Source organism: Pipistrellus hanaki (genome assembly GCF_964339955.1).
Source record: "Pipistrellus hanaki genome assembly, chromosome: 21".
Classification (NCBI taxonomy): domain Eukaryota; kingdom Metazoa; phylum Chordata; class Mammalia; order Chiroptera; family Vespertilionidae; genus Pipistrellus; species Pipistrellus hanaki.
Window position 1 is genome coordinate 7,287,633 of NC_140523.1, and position 25,085 is coordinate 7,312,717.

Genomic DNA, 25,085 nt, shown 5'->3' on the forward strand with positions numbered 1-25,085 from the left:
TGGGAATGTGCCCGCAATTAAGGCACATACCCTTGACAGGAATCGAACCTGAGACCCTTCGGTCCGCAGGCCGACGCTCTATCCACTGAGCCACACCGGTCAGGGCTATAAAAATACATTAAAAACAAAAAAATTAGAACCTGCCGAAACTGGTTTGGCTCAGTGGTAGAGCGTCCGTCTGCGGACTGAAAGGTCCCAGGTTCGATTCCGGTCAAGGGCATGTACCTTGGTTGCGGGCACATCCCCGCTAGGGGGTGTGCAAGAGGCAACTGGTCGATGTTTCTCTCTCATCGACGTTTCTAGCTCTCTATCTCTCCCTTCCTCTCTGTAAAAAAAATCTATAAAATATATTTAAGCCGAAACCGGTTTGGCTCAATGGATAGAGCGTCGGCTTGGGGACTGAAGGGTTCCGGGTTCGATTCTGGTCAAGGGCATGTACCTTGGTTGTGGGCATATCCCCAGTGGGGGGTGTGCAGGAGGCAGCTGATCGATGACTCTCTCTCATTGATGTTTCTAACTCTCTCTCTCTCTCTCTCCCTATCTGTACAAAATCAATAAAATATATTTAAAATATATATGTATATATATATTTTTTTAAAAATTAGAACCCTCTAGCATCGAAAGTGGCCGGATCTGAACAGACCTGACCCCATTCAAGAGGCGCCAGGCCCTCCTGGGGCGGACAGGGGACGGGACAGATCATCCGGGACTCCTCCGAGCCAGGAAGGAAGCGGAGGGAGCGGTAAGGAAAAGGGCCGAGGCCCGGGAACAGCGACCCACACCCCGGAGGCCCCCTCCAGGGCCCCCTCATCCCGACGTAATGACTGATGGCCCAGAGCCGTCTGAGAAAACATAACACTTTTAATGGATGAAATAAATACTCCAGTACATGCAAGGGACAAAAACTTGACATTGGAGAGGGGCTGGGGACGGGGGAGGGGAGAAATCACTGTCTATAGTGTAAAAAAAAACAAACCAGGAAATAAAAAACACACTCACAGTAGCTCTTCCACCCACGCCCCCCACCCACACCCCACACACCCCATCCCCCGTTCGCAAATCCCACGGCAACGCCAGACTCCTTCCACACCTCATCCAGCTGGGGGGGAAAAATAAAAAATAACAAAATGCAACAACATGCAACCAAGGTAGCTACATCCATGTCTACGGAGTGGGGAACTGAGGTAACCTTTTCTTTGCATCAGGAAGGAAAAAAAAAAATAAAAAGGGAAGGAAAAACAATGAACCTATGACCTCCTTTCCTGACCAATGAATGAATGAATGAATGAATGAATGAAAAAGTCAGGGTGAGGGATTTTCCGGGGAGGAGCTGGGGGTGCGGTGATGGGGACCCTGCCCCCTGCCCCCAGCCTTTAGCATTCCTCTCAGCTCCAGGTCCCTGGGGGCTGCGGGGCTGGAAGGGGTGGCCGAATCCGGTGCGGCTCAGTGGATAGAGCGTCGGCCTGCGGACGGAAGGGTCCCGGGTTCAATTCCGGTCAAGGGCATGTGCACCTTGCTTGCGGGCACATCCCCGGTGGAGGAGGGCGTGCAGGAGGCGGCTGATGGATGATTCTCTCTCATCGATGTTTCTAACTCTCTATCCCTCTCTCTCTATATATATATATATAAAAAAAAAAAACAATAAAAAAATATATTAAAAAAAAAAAAAAAGAAAGAAAGGGGTGCTTGGCCCTGTTTTCTGGAAGATTCCTCTGGAGCATCTAACATGGGGAGGGGGAGGGGAATGGGGCGTGTGGGCGCTTCACCTACGATTTCTTTGGTATAAAATCGGGGGCAGGGGCAAACCATAAGCATTTTCCGTTATTCCGGAGAGGGGGACGGGGATGGGGGGATGGAGAAGGGGGAGAGGGGGTGCTAATTCACAGAATTGGCATTCACTGGCGGTAAAGTCCTGGGCGAAGACCTCTCCCGTAAAGCCTGAGATAGCAGGGCGCAGCCCTCGGCCACGGCGCAGGCCGAGTGGCGCAGCCGGTCCCTGGGGTCGGGCCCCTTGGCGTCGGGGTGCAGCGCCAGGTCCCGGAGGCACTGGGTGAGGAGCACGCAGGCCGACACGACGCTCATGGCGCCGCCCAGGATGGCCGTGTGCACCGCCTTGCCCTCGGCGCCCAGCGCGGCCGCGCGGCCCAGGAACTGCGGCTCCGTGGCGAAGCCCACGAGCGCGCCCACCGCCTGCGCCAGGGGCGCGCAGAAGAGCGCGCACCGCCCGCGGGCCAGCTCGCTGGGCGCCGCCTTGACCTCGCGCACGCACGCCAGCAGCGCCGACGCGCTCGCGCTCATGCACTTGACCCCGAGCTTGAACTGCTCGCGCGCGAAGCGGTCCCGGGAGCGCTCGCTGGCCAGGGCGCACGCGTCCGTCAGCAGCCGGAGGTTGCGGGACAGGCCCTGCGACACCTCGAGCAGCAGCTGCGGGGTGAGGTCCGCCAGCGGCGTGGCGCGCAGCGTGGCGCAGCCCTGCTCCACCTCGTGGCGGCAGCGCGTCACCCGGTAACGGTCCACCAGCCCCGGCTGCGCGGGCTGCGCGCCCGGCGCCGCCACGGCCGCCAGGTAGGCCGCGTGCGCCGAGCTCTCGGTCAGCGCCACCACCAGCTCGCCCAGCTCCAGCAGGCGGTCGCCGGCCTCGCCGAAGCGGCCCATGTTCAGCTGGCTCTGCACGTCGTGCGTCAGGATGGACAGCCCCTTGGTGCGCGCGATGATGCTGTCCCGGCACTGCTCGAAGGAGGACTCCGCGCCTCCGCTGCTCCCTCCGGCCGCGCCCTCGGAGGAGGAGGAGGAAGAGGGGGACGAGGGCGGCAGCAGCACCGGCCTGGCCTCGCTGGACAGCAGGAGCAGGTCGGCCACCAGCTGCATCTTGGCCTTGCACTGGTCGCACACGGCCGCCAGCCTCTTGCGCGGCTGCGACGAGCTGGTCCCACCGATGCCCACGCCGACGGCGCCCACTGCGCTCGCAGGAGCCGCAGCTGGAGGAGGAGGAGGAGGAGCCGCCTCGCCGCTAGCCATCGCGCCCGGGGGGCAGTGGCATGCCGCTGGGGAGCCCGCTACCGCCGCCGTCGGGTCTCAGCTGGCCGGGGCCGCGGCGCCTTCCCCGCACCATCATGCCATCCACCGCCGCGGGCAGCGGAGGGCGCGGGGCAGCGGCGGTGCTGCTGGTGGTGGTGCCGGCGGCGCGGGGCGGGCCCCCGGGCCGGGGGACAAGGCGGGAGGCTCTTCCAGGCGCTGGGCCTCCGGCCTGGACCTCCGGGGGCGCTTGCAGGAACCATGAACCGGGCGCGCCAAGCTCACGGGGCGCCGCGCTCCTCCTCGGTGCCGGGCAGCCAGGAAAGTCCCTTCGGCGGGGCCGCCGCTGCAGACGCCGGCTTCCTGGGCACGGCCCGGGCCGCCCGCGGGAGCCGGAGGGCGGGAGGGGAAGCTGGGAGTTGTCTCCCTTCCTTCCTTCCTTTCTTTGAAATCAAAAGCGCTTCCTCGGGGAGGAGCGCGCCGGCGCAGGCGGTGGCGTTGGCGGCGGGGGCCCGGGCGCGCTCTGCTGTCCGCCTCCTCCTCCTCCCGGGCTCCGCGGGGCACGTGGGCTTGGGGAGCGGGGACCCTACCCGGCGGTGGCGGTGGAGGCGGCACGGCCCCGCGACGGTGGCCCGGACTGGCGCTGGCGGGGGGGACGCGCGGCCTCCCCGGTGCATCTCCCGGCCCCGGGCTCCTCGGGAAGCGGCCCGGCCCGAGGGTGTGGCCGGGGCCGGCGCGGAGTCAGGCGGGCGCGGGCTCGGAGGCCTCCCGATCGCTCGATCACGCTCCGTCCGTCCGCCCGCCCGCCACGCCCGGCGGCGCTTTCCCGCCTCGCCGCCGCCACTCACTGCGCCCCGGCGGCACGCCCTCCGGCCCCGCGGCCCGCAGCTGCCGGCCGGGGGCGCTTGTCCATGCCCGGATCCTCCTCCTCTTCCTCCTCCTCCTGCTCTTCCTCCGCCTCCTCCTCTTCGCCGCGGGCCCTGCGCATCGGCCGTCCCGCGCGCGCGCGTGTGTCCCCGGCCCCGGCGGCGGCGGCGGCTGGGCCGGCTCAGAAGGTCCCCGCGGCGCCCCGGGCCCCGGCTCCTGCCATGTTTGCCAGCCTCCAACTTCCGAGCGGAGGGAGAGGAAGGGCGGGGGCCGCCGGGCGCGGGGAGACGCCGCCTCCGCTCGGAGCGCGGGCCGTGGGCGCGCCGCGCGGCCGCCCGGCTGCCTGCCCGGAGGGGCTCCCCGGTCCCGGCCCGCCTCGCCCCCGCCGCCGCCGCCGGGGCCGCCGCCTCCCCGGAGCCTATGGAGAGCTTTTGTGTGGCGTCACCGCCTCGCGTTTAAATCCCGCTTCCTCCCTCCGCGGCCTCCCTCCCCCGCCCCCCGCCGCCGCCGCCGCCGCCGCCGCCGCCGGACGCTTGCGCGGTGCGCTGCTCCTCCCCCGGGAAGCGGGCGGGACGCGGAGGCCGGGGCCGGCGGGTGGGCCCGGGCTTGCCTTCCCCCCACTGTCCTTGGCCGGGGGGAGAGGGAGGCGGGAGGGGGGACGGGACACAGGCCGCGCGATCTTGGGGAGCCGGGGCGCCCCCGCCGCCGCCGCCGGTTGGCCTTACGTAAGCGCTCGGCCGGGCAGGGGGCCCCCGCGCACGCCGTCCCCGCCCGCCCTCCCGCCCGGGGAGCCGGTCTCAGCGGCGACCTGTGTTCCGGGGCAGAGGTTGGAGGGCTCGGTGCCCTCCCTTGGGACTGGCCGGGGGTCCGTCTGGCTTTCCAAGCGCCCCCCGCCCCCCTTTATGTGGCTGATCCTCCCCCTCGGGGGGGGGGGATCTGAGCGGAGCGAGGGGGGCGCACGGGGCGCGGAGTCCCAGGAGCCTTGAACTTGGCGACGCTTGGGCAGCCAGCGCGCGCGGGCTCTGCGCGCCACTGGGGGGCGGGGGTGGAGGGTTGGGGGTGTCAGGCTGTCCCCGGCCACTCATCAGCTGGGAGCTGGTGCGAGCTCGCCCTCTCCCCCACCCCCTCCTCCTCCCTCTCCCTCCCAGGACCCGGTTTCTGATCTCCAGATCAGATGTTCCGCTCGGACTGCTGCTGAGTCCTTGGCTCGTGCACGGGACCCGCCAGGCCAGGGTGCGCCTTGGCTGGCGAGAGGTTGCCCTCCCGTGACCTCTGGGTCTCCGCTGCTACATAATGGGGTGACGGAGGCCAAGCCTTTGGGAGGGAAACGTGCTTATGATCCCCGTTTTCTCCTGGGAAGACGGCTGTTCCAGGCCTTTCGCGCCTTCCCAGGGTCAGGAGCGGGGGGTCCCCCGGCCCCCCCTCCACCCCTCCCTCCCGCCCGGGGAGGAGCCCGGCCCAGCTCTTCGCAGGCCTTTATTTTGCAGGAAGTGGTTGAAGCGCCTGGGGTTTCTCCCAGCCAAGGGCCCCCACTTCTGAGTCCTAAAAGGGGCCCTCTGGGTGCCCAGCCCACACCCAGGTGGGGTGTGGGCAGCCCCCAGAAATGGTGTCTTTCTCCATCCCCCTCCTAAACCCCGGAGGCACCCTTTCCTGCCAGCTGCCGTCTGTATATATAAAAGCCTAAATGGCTGAGCCACCGGCAGGCTGGTCGCTATGATCCTCAAGGCAGGAGCTGCCCCCTAGTGGTCAGGGCGCTCCCACGTCCAACCTCCCTGGACCCCTCCTGTCCACCCCTGCCGCCTGGATGGGCTCCAATTGCCAGCCAGGCAGAGGGACCCCCTCCCCATCCTTGTGCACGAATTCGTGCACCGGGCCTCTGGTTGTTACATAGAAATGAGGGCGACTTTGCAACTGATCGTCCAGAACGAAACACCCTGAGGGAGACCTGCTGGTAATGAGCTAACCGAGAGCGGCAGGCACCTTCGGAGGTTGCACACCAGACCCCAATAAAACGACCCTTTTTTTTTTTTGAACAGGCAGCGGATCTTATTTTGTTACCGGGGGAAATATAGCTGGATGCACCAAGCTCTTTCCGTGGCTGCCCAGGGGTCGCACCCCCTCTCTGTGCCGGGTTACTCATGAAACTGCATTGGAATTGGGTTACTCCGTCACCCCAACCATGAGCTATGCTACTCAGATTGCCCCACTGTATCCAGGGATGGTTGGTTTAACATTAACATTTAAAATATATATATATACATCTTTATTAACTTCAGAGAAGAAGGGAGAGACAGAAACATCCATCTTGAGAAACACTGATCGGCTGCTTCCTGCACGCCCCCCTGCTGGGGATGGTGCCCACAACGCAGGCATGTGCCCTTGGCTGGAATCGAACCCGGGCCCTTCAGTCTTCAGACTGACTGACGCTAGATGCACCGAGCCAAACCAGTTAGGGCTGGTGTAGCTCAGTAATTGAACCCACGGACCAGGTCACAGTTCGATTCCAGGGTGTGCAGGAGGCAGCCGATCCGGGATTCTCTCTCATCATGGATGTTTCTCGCTCACACTCCCTCTCCCTTCCTCTCTGACGTCAATCAAAAGATATTTTTTAAGAATTTGATAGGACTGGCCCTAACTGGTTTGGCTCTGTGGATAGAGCGTCGGCCTGTGGACTGAAAGGTCCTGGGTTCGATTCCAGTCAAGGGCATGTTCCTTGGTTGCGGGCATATCCCCAGTGGAGGGTGTGCAGGAGGCAGCTGATGTTTCTAACTCTCTATCCCTCTCCCTTCCTCTCTGTAAGAAATCAATAAAATATATATATATATATATATATTTTTTTTTTTTTTAAAAATTTTGGCTCTCCAAAGAAATGTCAATTGTTGTGCTGTTGATGTTTGGCTCACCATACAGTCCGCTGGCTACGCGGATTGGTCAGGTGACCCATTCTGACCCAAGAAGTCAGGTGGAATGAGGTGGTTGATGCGCGAATTGGGATCCTCAGTCCCGCCCCTGCTGTTCCTCCCCCAGCCCCCGGGTTCTGGATGCTACAGCTCAACAGTGTGGAGCGTCCATAGGCTTAGGTGACGGGGAGCAGACTTTTTGGCCTGTGTTGGACGTGAAGCATGAGCGAAAGGCACATTCAGTGGTAAGCCGCTGAGATCTGAGGGTTGTTGCGGTGACATACTTATTTATTTATTTATTTAAAATATATATTTTATTGATTTTTACAGAGAGGAAGAGAGAGGGATAGAGTTAGAAACATCGATGAGAGAGAATCATCGACCAGCCGCCTCCTGCACACCACCTACTGGGGATGTGCCCGCAACCAAGGTACATGCCCTTGACCGGAATCGAACCTGGGACCTTTGATCTGGGCGACCGGTCATTATGGCTGCTGGCTTTTTATATATATATAAATAGAGCCGAAACCGGTGTGGCTCAGTGGATAGAGCGTCGGCCTGCGGACTGAAAGGTCCCAGGTTCGATTCCGGTCAGGGGCATGTACCTTGGTTGCGGGTACATCCCCAGTAGGGGGGCGTGCAAGAGGCAGCTGATCGACGATTCTCTCTCATTGATGTTTCTAACTCACTATCTCTCTCTCTTCCTCTCTGTAAAATATCAATAAAATATATATTTTTTTAAAAAAAGATTCTCAGAGAGTTGAACTGAATCGAGTTCCAACTGTCAAAACGGTAAAAGTTCAATTAATACAGATGTTTTCCTGTCGGGGGGTTCTAAGAGGGACCACCTCCGGAGGTAAAAGTCCGTCGCCCTGGGATTTTGTGTACAATCCCAACAACTTGTAGATCCCACGAGATGACTTTTTCCCTGCCCACCTGGATCCCCCGCACGTCTGCCCCTGCCTTTGGCAGCGGGCAGAATGGATGGGCGGGGCGACCCCTCCCGGCGGAGCACGTGACCCGGGGCCACAGCTGTGCGTGTTTGCGAGCATGACGGCACCAGGGCAGGGCTCCGAGCCACTGGGTGGAGCAATGCCCCCTGGGGAGAAAGCTTGTGACATTTCCCCTAGGATTTAAAAAAAAAAAAAAAGAAAAAGGAAAAAAAAAATTCTTTTTCCTATGAGCGGTTCTGCTCAAGGTCAATAGAAACTGTGGCCCTTGCCGTAGCTGGTGTGGCTCAGTGAATAGAGCATCGGCTGGCCCGCAGACTGAAGGGTCCCGAGTTCGATTCTGGTCAAGGCCACATGCCTGGGTTGCGGGCACATCCTCAGTAGAGGGTGTGCAGGAGGCGGCCGATCCGTGATTCTCTCTCATCGTGGATGTTCCTGTCTCTCTCTCTCTCTCTCTCCCCCTTCCTCTCTGAGAACAATCTACACTAATAAAAGAGTAAGATGCAGCTGAAACCAGTGTGGCTCAGTGGATAGAGCGTCTGTCTGTCTGTCTGCGGACTGAAAGGTCCCAGGTTCGATTCCGGTCAAGGGCATGGACCTTGGTTGCGGGCATGTCCCAAGCAGGGGGTGTGCAGGAGGCAGCTGGTCGGTGATTCTCTCTCATCGATGTTTCTGGCTCTCTATTTCTCTCCCTTCATCTCTGTTAAAAAAAAAAAAAATCAATAAAATATACAATATATATATAAATAAAAGAGTAAGATGCAAATTGACCTTACCCCCACCAGCCAATCAGGAGCAAGTATGCAAATCAGCCCAACAAAGATGGCAGGTTGATTTGCATATGCAGGCACCACCCCAGCCACTCCAGGCCTCTGGGCAGCATGGGAAGGCAGAAAGGTGGCTCCAGGCCTGAGGGCAGGCCGACACTCTAGCCACTGAACCAAACCGGTCTCGGCTAAAAAATATATATATATATATATATATAAATATATATATATATTATTGATTTCAGAGAGGAAGGGAGAGGGAGAGATAGAAACATCCATGATGAGAGAGAATCATGGATCGGTACCTCCTGCACGCTCCCCACTGCGAATCGAACCCACAACCTGGGCCTGTGCCCTGAGCAGGAATCGAACCCCGGACGCCCTTACCCACTGAGCAACACCGGCCGGGGTCCCTTTAAGGCTTTTTGGAGCCTGAAAGGCGACAGGAATATCCGAGAGCGGGTGGGGCTGAATCCCCTCGGCAGGCCCCTCTGAGGAAGCCGATCCAAGTTTCAAAAACTCCACGAGGCCGAGGGGACCGAGGGGACCCGCCCGGGCCCGCGCGCCGGTGGCCTTTCCGGAGGCCGGGGCGGCGCCAACTCACCTCGCGGGCGGGCCCTGCGGCCTCGCGAGGCGCTGCGAGGGCTCCCTGGGCCCGCCCCTCGCGGCCAGACTAGGGGAGGGGTCTCGGGGCGGGAAAAGATGGCGGAGGGGCGGGTCTCAGGGTCGGACGGGGCGGGGTCTGATAGGTCAGCGGGCCTCGGGGGCGGGGCCATGGAGGGGCGTGGCCGGAAAGCATGAGGTGGGTGGGTCCGTCCCTTCGCCGGGCACCGCAGCCGGACCACCGGAGGGGCCGTGGGGCGGGAAAAGATAGCTGAGGGGCGGGCCTGATAGGTCAGCGCGCATAGGCGGGCAGAGCCACGCGCCTCTGGGGCCTGGGATACGGAGGGGCGGGCCTGATAGGTCAGCGCGACTCGGGGGGCGGGGCCGGAAAGCAGGCGCCGGCCCAGGTTCCGGAAAGGAGCGTTAGGGGCGGGGCCGACGCCTCGCGCAGACGCGGTGGGGCGGCGGCGGCGGCGCGGCGACGATGGCGGCCTCCAGCTGGCTCTGCGCGGCCGTCCTCCTGCTCTGTGCCTCCGACCTGCTGCTGCTGGTGCTGCCGCCCGGGGCCCGCGCGGCCGAGGAACCGGCTGGGAAGCCCGGCGAGGCGGCCCCGCCGCCCCCGAAGAAGAAGAAGAAGGACATTCGCGATTACAATGATGCGGACATGGCGCGCCTTCTGGAACAGTGGGAGGTCCGCGGCGCGCGCCCCCGTCCCCACCCCCTCAGCCCCCTCCCGGGGTCTCCTCCGTCCCTGGCCCCGCACCCCCTCCCCGACCTCTCACCCCCTCCCGACCCTCTAACCTCCTCTCTGCTCGCGCCCCGAGTCCCCGCTGACCGCCCGGGCCTCCCCGACCCCTGCGCCCCGGGCCGCGCCGCCATCCCGCTGCCCTCCGTCAGCCTTTGGGGGCCTCCCCTCTCGGGTCAGCCTCCCGCGTGGAGCCGTCCCTGAGCTCCATTGCCCCGGCCGCCCATCCCCTCTCCCTCCTGCGTGGCTCCCCGGGGTCCGTGAGCCCCTGCAGGTGGCAGGGAGACGTTTTGCACAATATTCCCGTACTATGGCGGGGGGGGGGGGGGGGGAAGGAGGAGGCGGGAGGATGATGGGTAAGATTACTTTGCTGTTGTTTTTAATGTACTTTTATCATTTCAGAGAGGAAGGGAGAGAGAGGAAAACATCCACGATGAGAGAGAAACACAGATCGGCTGCCTCCTGCACGGCCCCACACAGAGGGAGGGAATCGAGCCCCGGCCTGAGCCGTGACCCGGAAGCGGACCGTGACCTCCTGGGTCATAGGTCGAAGCTCACTCAGCCTCTGAGCCAGGGTTACTTTGCAGAGGGTCAGCTCAGGTTGCAGGGTTCTGCCATCTGCCAGGTGGGGAGGATTGCGGGCTTCCCACGTGGACGCATTTCCCTGCTGAGAGTTCTGTCATTTTAGGGGGTAACCCGGGCGGTAATCCAAGGCCAGTTGCTCGCTCTCATGGGAGCCACTTTTTTTTTTAATTTTTTTCATTTAAAGGAGCAGTGGCTTCTGTTTCGTGCGAGTGAACTTTCTGAGTGCACCAGAGTGTGTAATAATTACAGGGAGTTTGTAATAAGTTTTTGGGGTTTTTTTGTTGTAATTTTTTCTTTTTTTTAAATATTGAGTTTTTACAGAGAGGAAGAGAGAGGGATAGAAAGCTAGAAACATTGAACAGCTGCCTCCTGCACACTCCCTACTGGGGATGTGCCCGCAACCAAGGTCCATGCCCTTGACCAGAATCGAACCCGGGACCCTTCAGTCCGCAGGCAGACAGACGCTCTATCCACCGAGTCAAACTGGTTTTGGCAATTTTTTCTATTTATTTTATTTTATTGATTTCAGAGAGGAAGGGCCAGTGAGAGAGAGAGAGAAACATCAATGATGAGAGTATCACTTATTGGCTGCCTCTTGCACGCCCCCTACTGGGGATGGAGCCCGAAAGCCGAGCATGTGGCCTTGACCGGAATCGAACCTGAGACTTTCCAGTCCACAGGCCGACGCTCTATCCACTGAGCCACACCAGCTAGGGCTGTAATAAGCTTTTTTTTTTTTTTTTAAAGATTAATTTATTTTAATTGATTAAGGTATTGCATGTGTGTCCTTTTCCCCCCATAACCCTCTCCTTCACCCCCCTGGTGTCTGCATCCATAGGCTATGCCAATATGCATGCATACAAATCCCTGGGTTCATTTCTCCCCCTTACCCCGTTTCTTCCCTATGAGGTTTGACAGTCTGGCCCATGCTTCTGTCTCTGGATCTGCTTTTGTTCATCCGTTTCTGTTGTTCGTGATATTCCACAAATGAGTGGGATCGTGATATTTCTCCTTCTCCAACTGGCTTATTTGGCTTAGCGTAATGGCCTTCTGGCCAAGACAGAGTGTAATGCGCTTTTTAGATGGCGTTCTCCAGGCAAGAATATCACGCTGCCTCTTTCCCTTCTCAAGGTGGTCGGATTGTCCTGAGATCTTACTGGAGGGCTCCTGCCAACACTTAATGTTTCACGATGTTGTGGGTTTTTGTTTGTTTGTATTAAATATATTTGATTGATTTCAGAGAGGAAGGTAGAGAGAGAAACATCCGTGATGAGAGAGGATCATGGATCGGCCACCTCCTGCACTCCCCCTACTGGGGAATCAAGCCCCCAACTAGGCATGTGCCCTGGCTGGATTTGAACCTGGGACCCCTCAGTCCCCGGACTGACGCTCTACCCATTGAGCCACACCAGCCAGGACCGTGATGTGGTGGTTTATCTGTGTGTATGTTTGATCGAGGCTTTGGGTCATGAGTTTAAAATGCCATCGGATGCCCCGGACACGCAGATAGAGTTTTGGTGTTGACCTGCAGCTGGGGGGAGATTGGGGTGGAGTGGGTGTGGGGAGACCACGAATGAAGAGACATGTGATCGTTTCACTCACTCCCTTTCCTGTTCACCATTCGCCCTTGCCGGCCTCCCTCTGCGCTCCTGCACGTGAAGTGTTTTGTCTGTTTGTTTGTTTTTAAAATATATTTTTATTGGTTTCGGAGAGGAAGGGAGAGGGGGAGAGAGAGATAGAAACATCCATGATGAGAGAGGATCATGGATCGGCTGCCTCCTGCACGCCCCACACTGGGGGGTCGCCCGCAACCTGGGCTTGTGCCCTGACTGGGAATCGAACCTGGGACCCTTCAGTCCGCAGGCTGGTGCTCTACCCACTGAGCCACACCACATAGGACATCTCGTTGGGAAATCGCACCCTGGAGATACTCAGCTAGACAGAAGGGGTGATGAACCAAGGGGTCCGACCGTCGGTGGCAGCAGGCACCAATAAAAATACCCGCAATGCAAAGTAGGAATTGCTGAGCGCTACAAAAAGGAGGTGCAGCCCAGCTGGCGTGGCTCAGCTGAGCATCAACCTAGGAACCAGGAGGTCAGGGTTCGATTCCCGGTCAGGGCACAGGCCCGGGTTGCGGGCTCCATCCCCAGTGGGGGGCCTGCAGGAGGCGGCCGATCCGTGATTCTCTCTCATCATTGATGTTTCCCTCTCTGAAATCAATAAAAATATATTTTATGAAAAGAAAAGATAGTGCTGTGGGACTCTCAGAGGGCGTCAGGGAGGAAGTGGTATCAGAGAGGCAGGGGGGAGGGGGGGGCGGGCCTTCCTGACGGGACGGAGCAGACGCTGACAGCCGAGGCTCCGCTGTCAGACTGCCCGGGTCCAGCCCCTTTGCTGGTGCTTGTGGACCGGAAGAGCCTCTGTCCCCGAGTCTCTTCTTCCTCGGGATGGAGGTGTTGATGGCATGCACAGGTCGTTCTGAGAATCAACCGAGAGCATGGAAGAATAGAGCAGCTTGGCCCCGGCTGGTGTGGCTCAGTGGTCGGGTGTCACAGGTCGATTCCCTGTTAGCTCACGTGCCCAGTGTGGGGCGTGCAGGGGGCAGTGCATCAGTGATTCTCATCATTGATGTTTCTCTCTCTCTGATATCAATTTTTATATATATATTTTTTAATATGTTTTTATTGATTTTTTTTACAGAAAGGAAGGGAGAAGGGTAGAGAGTTAGAAACATCGATGAGAGAGAACATCGACCAGCTGCCTCTTGCACATCCCGGACTGGGGATGTGCCCGCAACCAAGATCCATGCCCTTGACTGGAATGGAACCCGGGACCCTTCAGTCGTCAGGCTCTATCCACTGAGCCACACCAGTCAGGGCTAAAAAAAATAATTTTTTAAAAAATACATCAACTCATGATTAGCTATGGCAGCATAAAAATCAGTCTTTTTACTTACATTCGTTTGCTTGGCTGGGATAGACTGAGGGACGCGGTGAGAAGTCAGGATGGTGGGAACCAGAGCTGCGGGGCCCTGATGCCGTGGGGGTCGGACGTCAGAAGGACACTCGGTCCCTGCTGTGCACCCTGACATTGCAGTCCCGGGCTGTTTGCATTTAATCTCATAGCCTCATCCCAAAACATGTTTTCTCTTCGATGCCCCCCTTCTGGTGCAGATGTAGCTTTTACAGCTGCAGTTGGTGTATTGTCGGTTTACGTTTTCCGAAATACTTTTTAAAAATATATGGACCCCGAGTGATGTTGCTGCCTGCTTTATTGCTCACCTGGACAGGAGCCGTGGTCACTGACTTGTGCACTTCCTCCAGGCTGTGTGTGTGTGTGATTCCTGTAGACAGATGGCCAGCAATGCAGGGACCAGCGCCGGGTGATGATGATCCCTGAACGCATAATAATCTGGCCACTCAGTGCATCTCCTATAGAATAAAAGGCTATAATGCAAATGGTCCCCTTGACCAGGAGTTCAGCCAGCAGGCAGGCCGGCCAACCGCCCATGTTCCCTCCCCCTGGCCAGGCTGGCCGGACCCCACCCATGCACGAATTCATGCACTGGGCCTCAAATACACACACACACACACACACACACTGAGTGGCCAGATTATTATGTGTGTGTGTGTGTGTATTTTTATTGATTTTTAGAGGGAGGGAGAGAGAAACATCAGTGACGAGAGAATCAGGGATGGACTGCCTCCTGCAAGTCCCCAGCTGGGGGTTGAGCCCACAACCGAACCGTGACCTCCTGGTTCCTAGCTCCACGCTCGGCCGCGGAGCCATGCAGGCCAGATTGAGCTGTGCTCTTTGGAGGACTTGGCAGTCGGTTGACTTCTGTGGCCACAAGGGGGCAGCATAACGTGGCGAAAGGACGGGTTTTGGCCTCAGCTTCGCACCTTGGTTACTGATCCTCCCTGTCCTTCCCCATAGAGCCAGGTCACGGCCACTTTGCAGGGGGTGTGCAGGCTAAAGGGGCTCACGTTTGCAGACATGAGGAACATGAGCGCCCTCTCCTGGTATCTGTCCCACCCCCCACCCCCTTCAGTGCTTCCCTCTCCATGGGTGCTCTTCTCCCCGGGCAGCCATCCCTAAACCCACCCGCTCCTCTCCCTGCGCTCCCTCTGGGGCCGCGGGAGCTGACCGTCACACGTGTCAGTGCGTGTTCTTCCTCGCTGTGTGGTGTGTCGTCTCCCCATGCTCGCCGTCGATCATGTTGGGCAGAGCCTTTGGGTGTGAACACGATGGGGGAACCCACTCCATGGGGCTCTGTGATTGGCAACCTGGAGTGACGGCAGTCAGGACTGCCGAAGCTCAGACGTGAATGCCGTGGGGTTTGGCCTTTTTATTTTATTTTAATTTTTTATTTTATTCATTTTTCACAGAGAGGAAGAGAGAGGGATAGAGAGTCAGAAACATGGATGAGAGAGAAGCATAGATCAGCTGCCTCTTGCACACCTCCCACTGGGGATGTGCCCGCAACCAAGGTACATGCCCTTGTCCGGAATCGAACCCGGGACCCTTCAGTCCGCAGCCTGACGCTGTATCCACTGAGCCACACCGGTTTCGGCTCCTGCTGGGTTTTCTTCTTGTCGGTTATGACGTTGGTCCCAGACTCCCCTCCCCCCGCTCCTTACCCCTCACCCCCTCCCCCTCCGGTGCGGGCGCCCTTGCCTCTGCCGGGTGGGAACACCCGTTTCTGACCGTCTGCGCGCCCCCCCCCCCCCCCCCCCCCCCCCCGTTAGAAGGACGACGACATCGAGGAGGGGGACCTGCCGGAGCACAAGCGGCCCTCGGCGCCCGTGGACTTCTCCAAGCTGGACCCGGGCAAGCCGGAGAGCATCCTGAAGCTGACCAAGAAGGGCAAGACCCTCATGATGTTCGTCACCGTGTCCGGCAGCCCCTCCGAGAAGGAGACGGAGGAGATCACCAGCCTGTGGCAGGGCAGCCTCTTCAACGCCAACTACGACGTGCAGCGGTGAGCGCCCGCCGCCCTCCGTCCGTCCGCCCGTCTGTCCGTCCGCCCGCCTGCCCTCCGCCCGTCTGTCCGTCCATCCACCCGTCTGTCTGTCCGTCCGTCCGCCCGCCCGCCCTCCGTCCGTCCGCCCGCCCGCCTGCCCGCCCGCCCGCCCTCCATCCGTCCACCTGCCCGCCCGCCCGCCCGCCCTCCGCCCGTCTACCCGTCCTCCCGTCTGTCCGTCCGTCCACCCGCCCTCCGTCCGTCCGCCCGCTCGCCCTCCCGCCCGTCCGCCCGCCCGCCGAGGGCTCCCGCCAGAGGCTGCTCTGAGCTGGCTTTGTTCTTTCTATGTGTGCTGCTAACCTCATCCAAGGGGGTGTTCCCATTGATTTTTATTTATTTATTTTTTAATTTTTTTTTTAAATATATTTTATTGATTTTTTACAGAGAAGAAGGGAAAGAGATAGAGAGCTAGAAACGTCGATGAGAGAGAAACATCGACCAGCTGCCTTCTGCACACCCCCCACCGGGGATGTGCCCACAACCAAGGTCCATGCCCTTGACCGGAATCGAACCTGGGACCCTTCAGTCCACAGACCAACGCTCTACCACTGAGCCAAACCGGTTTCGGCTCCCATTGATTTTTAGAGAGAGGGAGAGACAGAGAGAAATATCGATGTGAGAGATGGATCAACTGGCTGCCTCCTGCATGAGCCCCAACCAGGACTTGGGCCAGGGAGGAGCCTGCAGCCCAGGTACATACATGCCCTTGACTGGACTCCAATCCAGGACCCTTGGGTCCACAGGCCCAAGCTCTATCCACTGAGCCACACCAGCTAGGACTCCTTATTTTTTTAAAAAATATATTTTTATTGAAATCAGAGAGGAAGGGAGAGAGAGAGAGAAACTCAATGATAAGAGAGAATCGTGGATCGGCTGCCTCCTGTGTGCCCCCCGCTGGGGATGGAGCCCACATCCGGGCCCGTGCCCCGATCGGGAATCGAACCCTGACCTCCTGGTTCACAGGTCGATGCTCAACCACTGAGCCACACCAGCCTGGCCAGGTGCTGCTTCTGATTTGAGGGGTGAACGAATTCAGTCTGCTAGGATCCCAGACGTGAAGCCTCACAAGGTTTTGTTCTGCGTTCCTGTAGAATTTGAAAGTTGCTTTTCCTGCCGAGACCGGTTTGGCTCAATGGATAGAGCGTCGGCTTGGGGACTGAAGGGTCCCGGGTTCGATTCCGGTCAAGGGCATGTACCTTGGTTGCGGGCATATCCCCAGTAGGGGGTGTGCAAGAGGCAGCTGATCGATGACTCTCTCTCATCGCTGTTTCTGACTCTCTATCTGTCTCCCTTCCTCTCTGTACAAAATCAATAAAATATATTTAAAAAAAAAAAAAAAAAAAAAAGAAAGTTGCTTTTCCTGGTTCAGTGCCACGGGAGCTCTGACCCTGTCCAGGGGTGGGGAACTCCCGGCCCACGGGTCGTAGGAGGCCCGGGAAATCACTCGGTCCGGCCCTGCCGAGGCAGCAGGGGTGAGTTAGTTAAATGTTTGGCCAGCCGGAACCGGTGTGGCTCAGTGGATAGAGCGTCCCAGGTTCGATTCCGGTCAAGAGCATGCACCTTGGTTGCGGGCACATTCACAGTGGCGGGGTGTGCAGGAGGCAGCTGATGGATGATTCTCTCTCATCGATGTTTCTAACTCTCTATCCCTCTCTCTTCCTCTCTGTAAAAAATATTAAAAAAAAAAAATGTTTGGCCAAATAATTTATTTATTTTTATAAATAAATAGAGGGAGTGAGAAATAGAAACACCAGCGATGAGAGAGAATCATTGAGTGATCGACTGGTGGATCGGCTGCCTCCTGCATGACCCCTCCTGGGGATCAGAGCTGTAACCGGGGCGGGTGCGCTGGCCGGAATTGAACCGGTGACCTCCTGGTTCACAGGTGGACGCTCGGCCACTGAGCCGCGCAGGCCGGGCCCGAGGGCTAACGTCTGAGCTGACGATGGTGCGCGGCCGGTGGGTGACGTCAGGGACACCCGCAGGCCCCGCCCCCGCCCCGCCCCCGCCCGGCGAGCTGACCGCGGCCTCTCCCGTGCAGGTTCATCGTGGGCTCGGACCGCGCCATCTTCATGCTGCGGGACGGCAGCTACGCCTGGGAGATCAAGGACTTCCTGGTGAGCCAGGACCGCTGCGCCGAGGTCACGCTGGAGGGCCAGGTGTACCCGGGCCGCGGCGGTGGCGGCGGCGGCCGGGAGCGCAACCAGACCAAGCCGGCCAAGGGCAGGAAGAAGGAGGGCAAGCCCCGCGGCACCCCCAAGGAGGACAACCGGGCGGGCCGGGCGCGCGAGGACCTGTGACGGGCGGGCAGGTGCACACGCGGGCAGGGCCGGCCCGCGGGCGGCGTGGGACCCGCTCCCCTGGCGTTCCGGCTTCCGCGGGGTCCGCCCCGGCCCGGGGTGGCAGGCCAGAGTCCCTGAGGGCCAGGCTGCGGTGCTAAGGCAGCATTCACGTTGGCCACGGCCACGGCCAAGGTCAGGGTTCCTGGGCAGAGGCGCTCGCTGGCAGCTTGCCTGTGGCGTGTTCCCCGCATGTCCGGGGAGTCCTGGGTGCCACCAGCGCCCCCAGCGCACCCGCTCCGGTCTGTGTCTGCTTTTGGGTTTGTGCGTGGACGTTGAGAGAGGGCGGAAGGACACCAGGTGCCGGTCAGACCCGGGAAGACCCAGTGCCCCTGAACCGGGCTCTTCCTTCGCGCCCCAAAACGCCACTTCCTTACTGTGACGTGGACACGCACCCCGACCTCCAGGGCGTGTGCGCCCGCCCCTCCAGGAGCCGCCGAGACCCCGGGGTCTCCCAGACTCGCCTCCTCGATGGAACTCGGGGTGTCTGCCGCTGCTGTGGGCGGGGGGCCGGGACCGGCCCGAGTCCTCATTCAGGAGGTGGTGGGCGTGTAGGCCAGGCCATGTGGCGTTGAAAAGGCGCTAGGAAGCGGCGCCGGGGCGTGTGGCAGGGCCCGGCACTCTCCGTGTGAACACGTGTCTGCTGAAGTGCCTACATGTATGTGGTCCTCACGGGCCCTCCCTGCCGGTGTCTGATTTCCCCTCTGCGGGAGGGGCGGGCCTGCACAGGTGCCATTTCTAAGAACCGCCGTTTGTAAAGCCTTTCCTTGTGGTTTTCTCAGAATAACATGTTCGCGGTGAGAATGTGCGGTGCTCCAGGCTGTCCCTCCCTCCGCCTCGCTCGTGGTGTGTGTGTGTGTGTGTGTGTGTGTGTGTGTCTCTCTCGCAGGGTCTGGGGTGTGTGTGTGTGCGCGCATGTGTGCGTGTGTGTGTTGGCCTTGCAGGGCCTGGGGTGTGTGTGTGTGTGTGTGTGTTGGCCTTGCAGGGCCTGGGGTGTGTGTGTGTGCTTGTTGGCCTCGCAGGGCCTGGGGTGTGTGTGTGTGTGTGCTTGTTGGCCTCGCAGGGCCTGGGGTTTGTGTGTGTGTGTGTGTGTGTGCGCGTGTGTGTGTGTGCGTGTTGGCCTCCCAGGGCCTGGTGTGTGTGTGTGCGCGCGTGTGTCTGGGCGTGGGGGGGCGGGGTGCCACAGCGCCGGTCTCCCTGGAGCTGGCCCCTCCCGCTCAGTCTGCTCGGGGTGGGGGTGCTGGCCCTGCCGCCCCGGCTCCGGGCCCTGCAGGTGGAGACCTGGGCCGCCGCGCCCCATGGACCGCGGGAACGGGGGCTCACAGCTGTGAGTGAGGTGGCTGCGTGCCCTGCGTGTCCTCGGGGGGAGGAGGGGGAGTGAGGGCCACGCGGGCCATCCAGGTGCTGCAGGAGGGGCCCTGCAGGCCGGAGGCCCCTCTGAGGCCGCGGAGGGCACTTTGACACGGAGCGGGTGTCCACTAGGGGGCAGCAGAGCCCCGCCGCGGCGCCCACCTGCTCTGCCTGCCCGGAGTGGAATCCCAGCTGCTGGCGGCGCCGCAGACCTCTGGCCTCGCCCGCCTCTGCTCCGGCTCTTTGATCTCCGCTGCTGGGCGGGCTGCGTTGTCATAGCGACCCCAGGCCGAGGGCGCTAGGTCACCCCCATCTCCCACCCACGCCAGACGGGGCTCAGGGGAGGTGGGCGGTCCTTCAGGTCACGGTGCCCGGCCGCGGCAGAGCCAGGCCCCGAGCGAGCTGGGCAGCCGGCGGGGTGAGTCAGAGGACAGCTCTCCTGTTGTCAGAGCGGCAGCACACACAGGGTGGTGTGCCTCCGAATTTTAGCCCCCATCCCGCGATTGAGCATCCACCTAGGAACCAGCAGGTCAGGGTTCGATTCCCGGTCGGGGCACGTGTCCAGGTTGCAGGCTCCATCCCCAGCGTGGGGCGAGCAGGAGGCAGCCGATCGATGATTCTCTTATCACGGCTGTTTCTCCCTCTCTCTCTGAAATCAACCAAAATATATATATATATATATTTTTTTAAAATATATTTTATTGATTTTGTACAGAGAGGAAGGGAGAGAGATAGAGAGTTAGAAACATCAATGAGAGAGAGTCATCGATCAGTTGCCTCTTGCACACCCCCTACTGGGGATGTGCCCGCAACCAAGGTACATGCCCTTGACCGGAATCGAACTCGGGACCCTTCAGTCCCCAAACCGACGCTCTATCCATTGAGCCAAACCGGTCTCGGCCAAAAAATATTTAAAAAAAAATAATAAAAGTTTGAAAATAGCTGGTATAGTTCTTGGAAGTGAAAGCAGACCCAGAGGGCATTTGGCCGGCCTTTTTTTTTCTCAGCTATGAGCCCCAGTTTATTTTTAAAAATTTGTTATTTTTTAATCAGAGAGGAAGGGAGAGGGGGAGAGAGAGAAACATGCGTGATGAGAGTGTCCTGGTCCGGCTGCCTCCTGCACGCCCCCTACTGGGGATGGAGCCCACAACCTGGGTATGTGCCCTGGACCGGGATTAAACCCGGGACCCTTCAGACTGCAGGCCGATGCTCTGCCCACTGAGCCACACCAGCCAGGGCCACGAGACGCGGTTTTAAAGGAAAACAGCCAGCAGACAGGGTGGCCCCTTGAGCGTTTACTAGGGCACAGTGAGGTTTTCCCCCAGAGCCGGGCGCTCTGAGGCCGGCCGAGGCGTGGGGACAGGGACAGGGACACGTACAGGCCGACAACACGGACGACAGTTCTTGGTTCCTCCGAGTGCACAGACAATAAATAAATAGAGAACAGGTCTTTGTCCTGACGAGACATTTACATACAAAGCACACCACACAGCGCCTTCCCGACAGGGGCCAGCCGTCTCGGCAACAGGCGAGGGACACGCGTGTCAGAGGCGTGTTCCCCCGAAGCCTGGCTCGTGGGGACGCTCACGCGCAGAGGGAACGGGGCCAGATTTCCCGGCAGCCAGCGCCACCACGGAGAACACGCGTGTGACACGGGCTCCCGGCGGAGAACACGCGTGGACGCAGGCTCCCGGCGGAGAACACACGTGTGACACGGGCTCCCGGTGGAGAACACACGTGGACGTGGCTCCCGGCAGAGAACACGCGTGGACGCAGGCTCCCGGTGGAGAACACACGTGTGACATGGGGTCCTGGCGGAGGACACGCGTGGACGCGGGCTCCCGGCGGAGGACACGCGTGGACGCGGGGTCCCGGCGGAGGACACGCGTGGACGCGGGCTCCCGGCGGAGGACACGCGTGGACGCGGGCTCCCGGCGGAGGACCCGCGTGGACGCGGCTCCCGGCGCCGGGCGCGCGTACGGCTGAGGATCCTCCAATAGATTCTTCCCGGGGTGACCGGTTCCCACCCCCGCGGTTCACAGTGTGAGGCCCTCCCGAGGAGTTTGAAGGACATGAGGTCGCTGACGCCCCTCCCCGGGGGCGGCCCTCCTGGGGCGGTGATGCCCCTGAGGGCCCGGGTTCGCGGGCAGGGCCCGCCGCGCCCCCGGCAGCCCGCGTCCTGCTCGGCGGGCACGCCTCTGGCAGTGGGCGCGGCCGGGCCGAGCGGAGGGCGGAGGGCGTGGCTGGGGAAGGACGGGGCGGCACCGGCTCTCACCACAGGCAGTTTCCCCATCACGGGGCTCCGGCCGCCTCCGGGGGCCAGGTGGGAGGGCGAGGGCCGCAGGAGCTGCAGCCGGGGGTTCCCGGAGAATGTCCGGGGGCCTGGCCTTGGCCGCCGGGCCGTGGAACGGGCAGCACCAACAGTCACCGGAATGGAACACGCGGGCCGGCAGGTGGTGTGAGCAAAGGGGACGGAGGCTGTCTGTCCGGCCTCCAGGCCCGCTGCCGCCGCCGCCTCCTCCAGGAAGCCTTCCTGGCTCGCCCAGGCAGGGAGGGCCGTTCCCTGCCCGGGAGCTGGCGCTGGTCCCGATGTCAGGCCCTGGGTCCCCTGCGGGCACGTGTCCCTGACAGCCCGGCCTGCCAGGCGGCCAGCCCCAGCCCCGAGGACCCCCTCGGCGTCGTGGGGTTCTCTGCGGCTCCTGGTTCCAGGGGCAACAGGAAAAGCTGCCCCCCCCCTGCCCCCAGGGCAGCCGGTCCGCCTCCAGAGCCGGGTCCGTCCCCGATCCTCACCCGAGAAGGCCCCTGCCTTCAGGACAAAGGCTCCCCTGAGACCCGGGCCCCTCGGCCTCCACCTCCCCCCTAATGTACGTGCTGGGAGCACGGGGGCTCGGGGGGGGGGGGGGGGGGGGGTCCTGGCACCCAGCCAGCCAGGCCCCCGAGCGGGGCCCCCTGGCCCCCCAAGAGGCACGCTGGGAGAGCGGCGCCCGGGCTGCAGGCAGGCGGGAGCGGGGCGGGCAGAGGCGCCGGGGTCTCGGCGTCCCTCCCTCACAGCATCTTCTTCCGCACCACGGGGATGGGCACCGCCTGGAAGACCTTGGCCTGCTGGTCCGCGGTGTCCAGGGCCACCCAGGCCGGCCGGAAGCCGCCCTTGAAGCCGACGAAGACCATTCTCTCTGCAGAGGAGCGGGGCGGCACGTCAGCAGACGCCGCAGGCAGGGACCGCGGCCCGGCACCCCGCCCGGCCCCGCTCCCAGCCCCCCACCCCGTGTTCCCGGGACAGGGCCCGTGGCAGTGTGTGTCCGAGGGCACGGGTCTCGGCAGACGGAGCTGTCTCGTTCCCGGTGTCTCCGTCTTGTACGGAAACCAGAGGCCGGCGCACAAATCCGTGCACTGGTGGTGGTGGGGGTTGTCCCTCGGCCTGGCGGGCAGTGGGGGCTGACGGGGGCAGGCTGGCCCAGGAGGGTGCGGGGTGGGGAGGGGAGGCCACGGGAGGCTGGCTGCAGGAGGCAGCCGATCCAGGAATCTCTCATCATCGTTGTTTCTCTCTCCCTCCCTCTCCCTTCTTCTCTGACATCCATAAAAATACACCGAGTGGCCGAAACCGGTTTGGCTCAGTGGATAGAACATCGGCCTGCGGACTGAAGGGTCCCAGGTTTGATTCCGGTCAGGGGCATGGACCTTGGTTGCGGGCACATCCCCAGTGGGGGCGTGCAGGAGGCAGCTGATGGATGTTTCCCTCTCATCGATGTTTCTAACTCTATCCCTCTCCCTTCCTCTCTGTAAAAAAACCAGTAAAATATATTTTTAAAAAATCGTGAGGTGAGGCGCTAGGTTGAACATGTAACTACGGCGATGTCCTCACAGCTGTCTGCACAGTTTCCCTACCTCCGCTCGGCCCTGGGGGCCCTCTCAGCACAGCCTGCTCTTGTCCATTGTCACGGTGGTGTTTCTGCTGGCCAACCCCTCCCTGCCCCCCAGTGGGCTGTGCCAGGCTGCAGCACAGAAGGAAGGGGTGACCTTGGCAGCACTGAGCCAGGGCCAGTACCAGCGGGCACCACAGGGGGCAGCACTGAGAGCCAAAGCCAGTACCAGCGGGCGCCACAGGGGGCAGCACTGAGCCTGGGCCAGTACCAGCGGGTGCCACAGGGGCAGCACTGACCCGGGGCCAGTACCAGCAGGCGCCACCGGGGGCAGCACTGAGCCAGGGCCAGTACCAGGGGGCAGCACTGAGCCGGGGTAAGTACCAGAGGCCGCCACCGGGGGCAGCACTGAGCTGGGGCCAGTACCGGCGGGTGCCACTGGGGGCAGCACTGCCACAGCCAGGCATCATTCGCCAACTGGACTGAGAGGCTGTGCCGGTTTCGGGGGACGGAGAGCTGCTCTCTGCCCGGCAGGAGCGCCTGGGCCCAGGCATCGGGACCCCCAGAGCCCCGTCCCAGCCCCTCACCTTTCAGCCTGAGCCCCTTGTCCGCCCCGAGCTTCTCCAGCACGCGCGTCCAGGGGCCTCTGGCCACGTACCTGCCCTTGGACGCCACGAGGACGATGGAGCTGCGAGAGAGAGGCCGGTGAGCGCGCGGGGAGCAGTGCGGAAAGGCCCCGGGGGTGTGGGGGCCGCCCAAGGGGGGCCGAGGTCGCAGTGCCTGAGGCCCGGCCAGCAGCGGGGGAAGGACCGCCCTCCTGCACGCTGCCCTGACTGACCATCCCAGGAGGCGGCCCAGGTCCTGGACACACCCCCACACACACCTGGCTCCCAGGACTCTGCTCCCTGCTGTACATCTGTCCCCATGGAGGAGAGGGCAGGTACCAGTGGGCACCACCAGGGGCAGCGCTGAGCCAGGGTCAATACCAGCAAGCACCACTGGGGGCAGCACTGAGTCAGGGTCAGTACCATCGGGCACCACCCGGGGGAAGCGCTGAGCCAAGACCAGTACCAGTGAGCACCACCAGGGGCACCACTGAGCCAGGGCCAGTCCACTCGGGGCAATGCTGAGCCGGGGCTAATACCAGAGGGCGCCATCAAGGGCAGCACTGACCCAGGGCCCGTACCAGCAGGCACCACCAGAGGTGGCACTGACTCTGGGCCAGTACCAGCCAGCGCCACTGGGGGCAGCACTGAGCCAGCTCCAGTACCAGCAAGCACCACCAGGGGAGGCTCTGGCGTCATTCCCCCACTGGAATGTTCTCCCCTGTGTTGGGACAGGGCCCCGGCAGGCACGGGGGGGTGGGAGAGAGCCTGAGCGGCCCCCTGCTCAGGGAATGAACCTGCCATGTGCCTGTCACCCCCCTTTATCGTCACATAAGCCAGCCTGCCCCCTCTGCGCCCCAAAATGGGGAAACGGAGGCATGTGTGTGAGGGGACCCGCTGGTGGGGCTCTGCCTGGAGCAGGAGGCCGCCCCCACCGGCCCCGGCCGTGTCCAGGCCCCGGTGCCCGGCCAGCGGCCTTCCGGTGGCAGACGGGCTGCCCACACGGAGGAAGTGAGCCGATCCCCGGGAATAGAAACGGGCAGCGGCCCAGAGGGGCCCGGGAGGCGCAGACCGCAGGCCAGACTGGAAAATGTGCCTGGATCCTGGCACCGGCCGCCCGCCCCGCCCCGCCCCGGCCCAGCGGGGAGCAGCGGCCAGTGCCGGGCGGGGGGCATGGCGGGGGCGGGGGCTGCAGGAGGCCGGGCGGGGAGCCAGGGGCTGTCGGTGGGGGCGCTGGGCGAGTGCGAGCATCGCAAACACACCCCAGCCGCCAGCCTCGGGCTCTGGGCCCAGCGGGCCATGTCCCCATCGTCCCAATGTGCCTACAGCAGCGCGCTCCCGGCCCCTGAGCCGGGCTCAGCCTTCCTGCCGGGGGGACCCCCGGAAGGCCAGGCCCTCCGGAGGGGGGTCGGGGTCAGCTCCTGGCTCAGGACCGTGAGGGGCAGGGCACTCATGGTCCCCAGCCCCTGCCGGCGG

The 25,085-nt window shown here is 61.7% G+C and overlaps 3 protein-coding genes across 5 annotated transcripts in view; 1 reads left to right on the forward strand and 2 right to left on the reverse strand.

Moving 5' to 3' along the window:
* Positions 1-841: 841 nt before the first annotated feature.
* TLNRD1 (talin rod domain containing 1) lies at positions 842-3,155 on the reverse strand. The gene has a single exon (XM_084869248.1). It carries the CDS (start codon positions 3,016-3,018, stop codon positions 1,876-1,878), a length of 1,143 nt encoding a protein of 380 aa, XP_084725374.1. The 5' UTR covers positions 3,019-3,155; the 3' UTR covers positions 842-1,875.
* Positions 3,156-9,557: 6,402 nt separating this feature from the next.
* On the forward strand, positions 9,558-18,598 carry MESD (mesoderm development LRP chaperone). Its single transcript, XM_084869295.1, has 3 exons — positions 9,558-9,793; positions 15,181-15,413; positions 17,497-18,598. The coding sequence occupies exons 1-3, from the start codon at positions 9,587-9,589 to the stop codon at positions 17,753-17,755; spliced, it is 699 nt and encodes a 232-aa protein (XP_084725421.1). The 5' UTR covers positions 9,558-9,586; the 3' UTR covers positions 17,756-18,598.
* Positions 18,599-22,127: 3,529 nt separating this feature from the next.
* Positions 22,128-25,085, reverse strand: part of CEMIP (cell migration inducing hyaluronidase 1) — a 115,984-nt gene continuing 113,026 nt past the window's right edge. For 2 of the 3 annotated variants that reach the window (XM_084869032.1, XM_084869031.1), the window contains 2 exons: positions 23,592-23,692; positions 22,129-22,317 (listed from right to left, as the gene is read on the reverse strand). In XM_084869032.1, coding sequence (XP_084725158.1) covers positions 22,190-22,317; positions 23,592-23,692 — 229 coding nt within the window. In that variant the 3' untranslated portion in view covers positions 22,129-22,189. Of the gene's footprint in view, positions 22,318-23,591; positions 23,693-25,085 lie in introns of all 3 variants that reach the window. The other variant, XM_084869033.1, reaches the window with a different exon arrangement.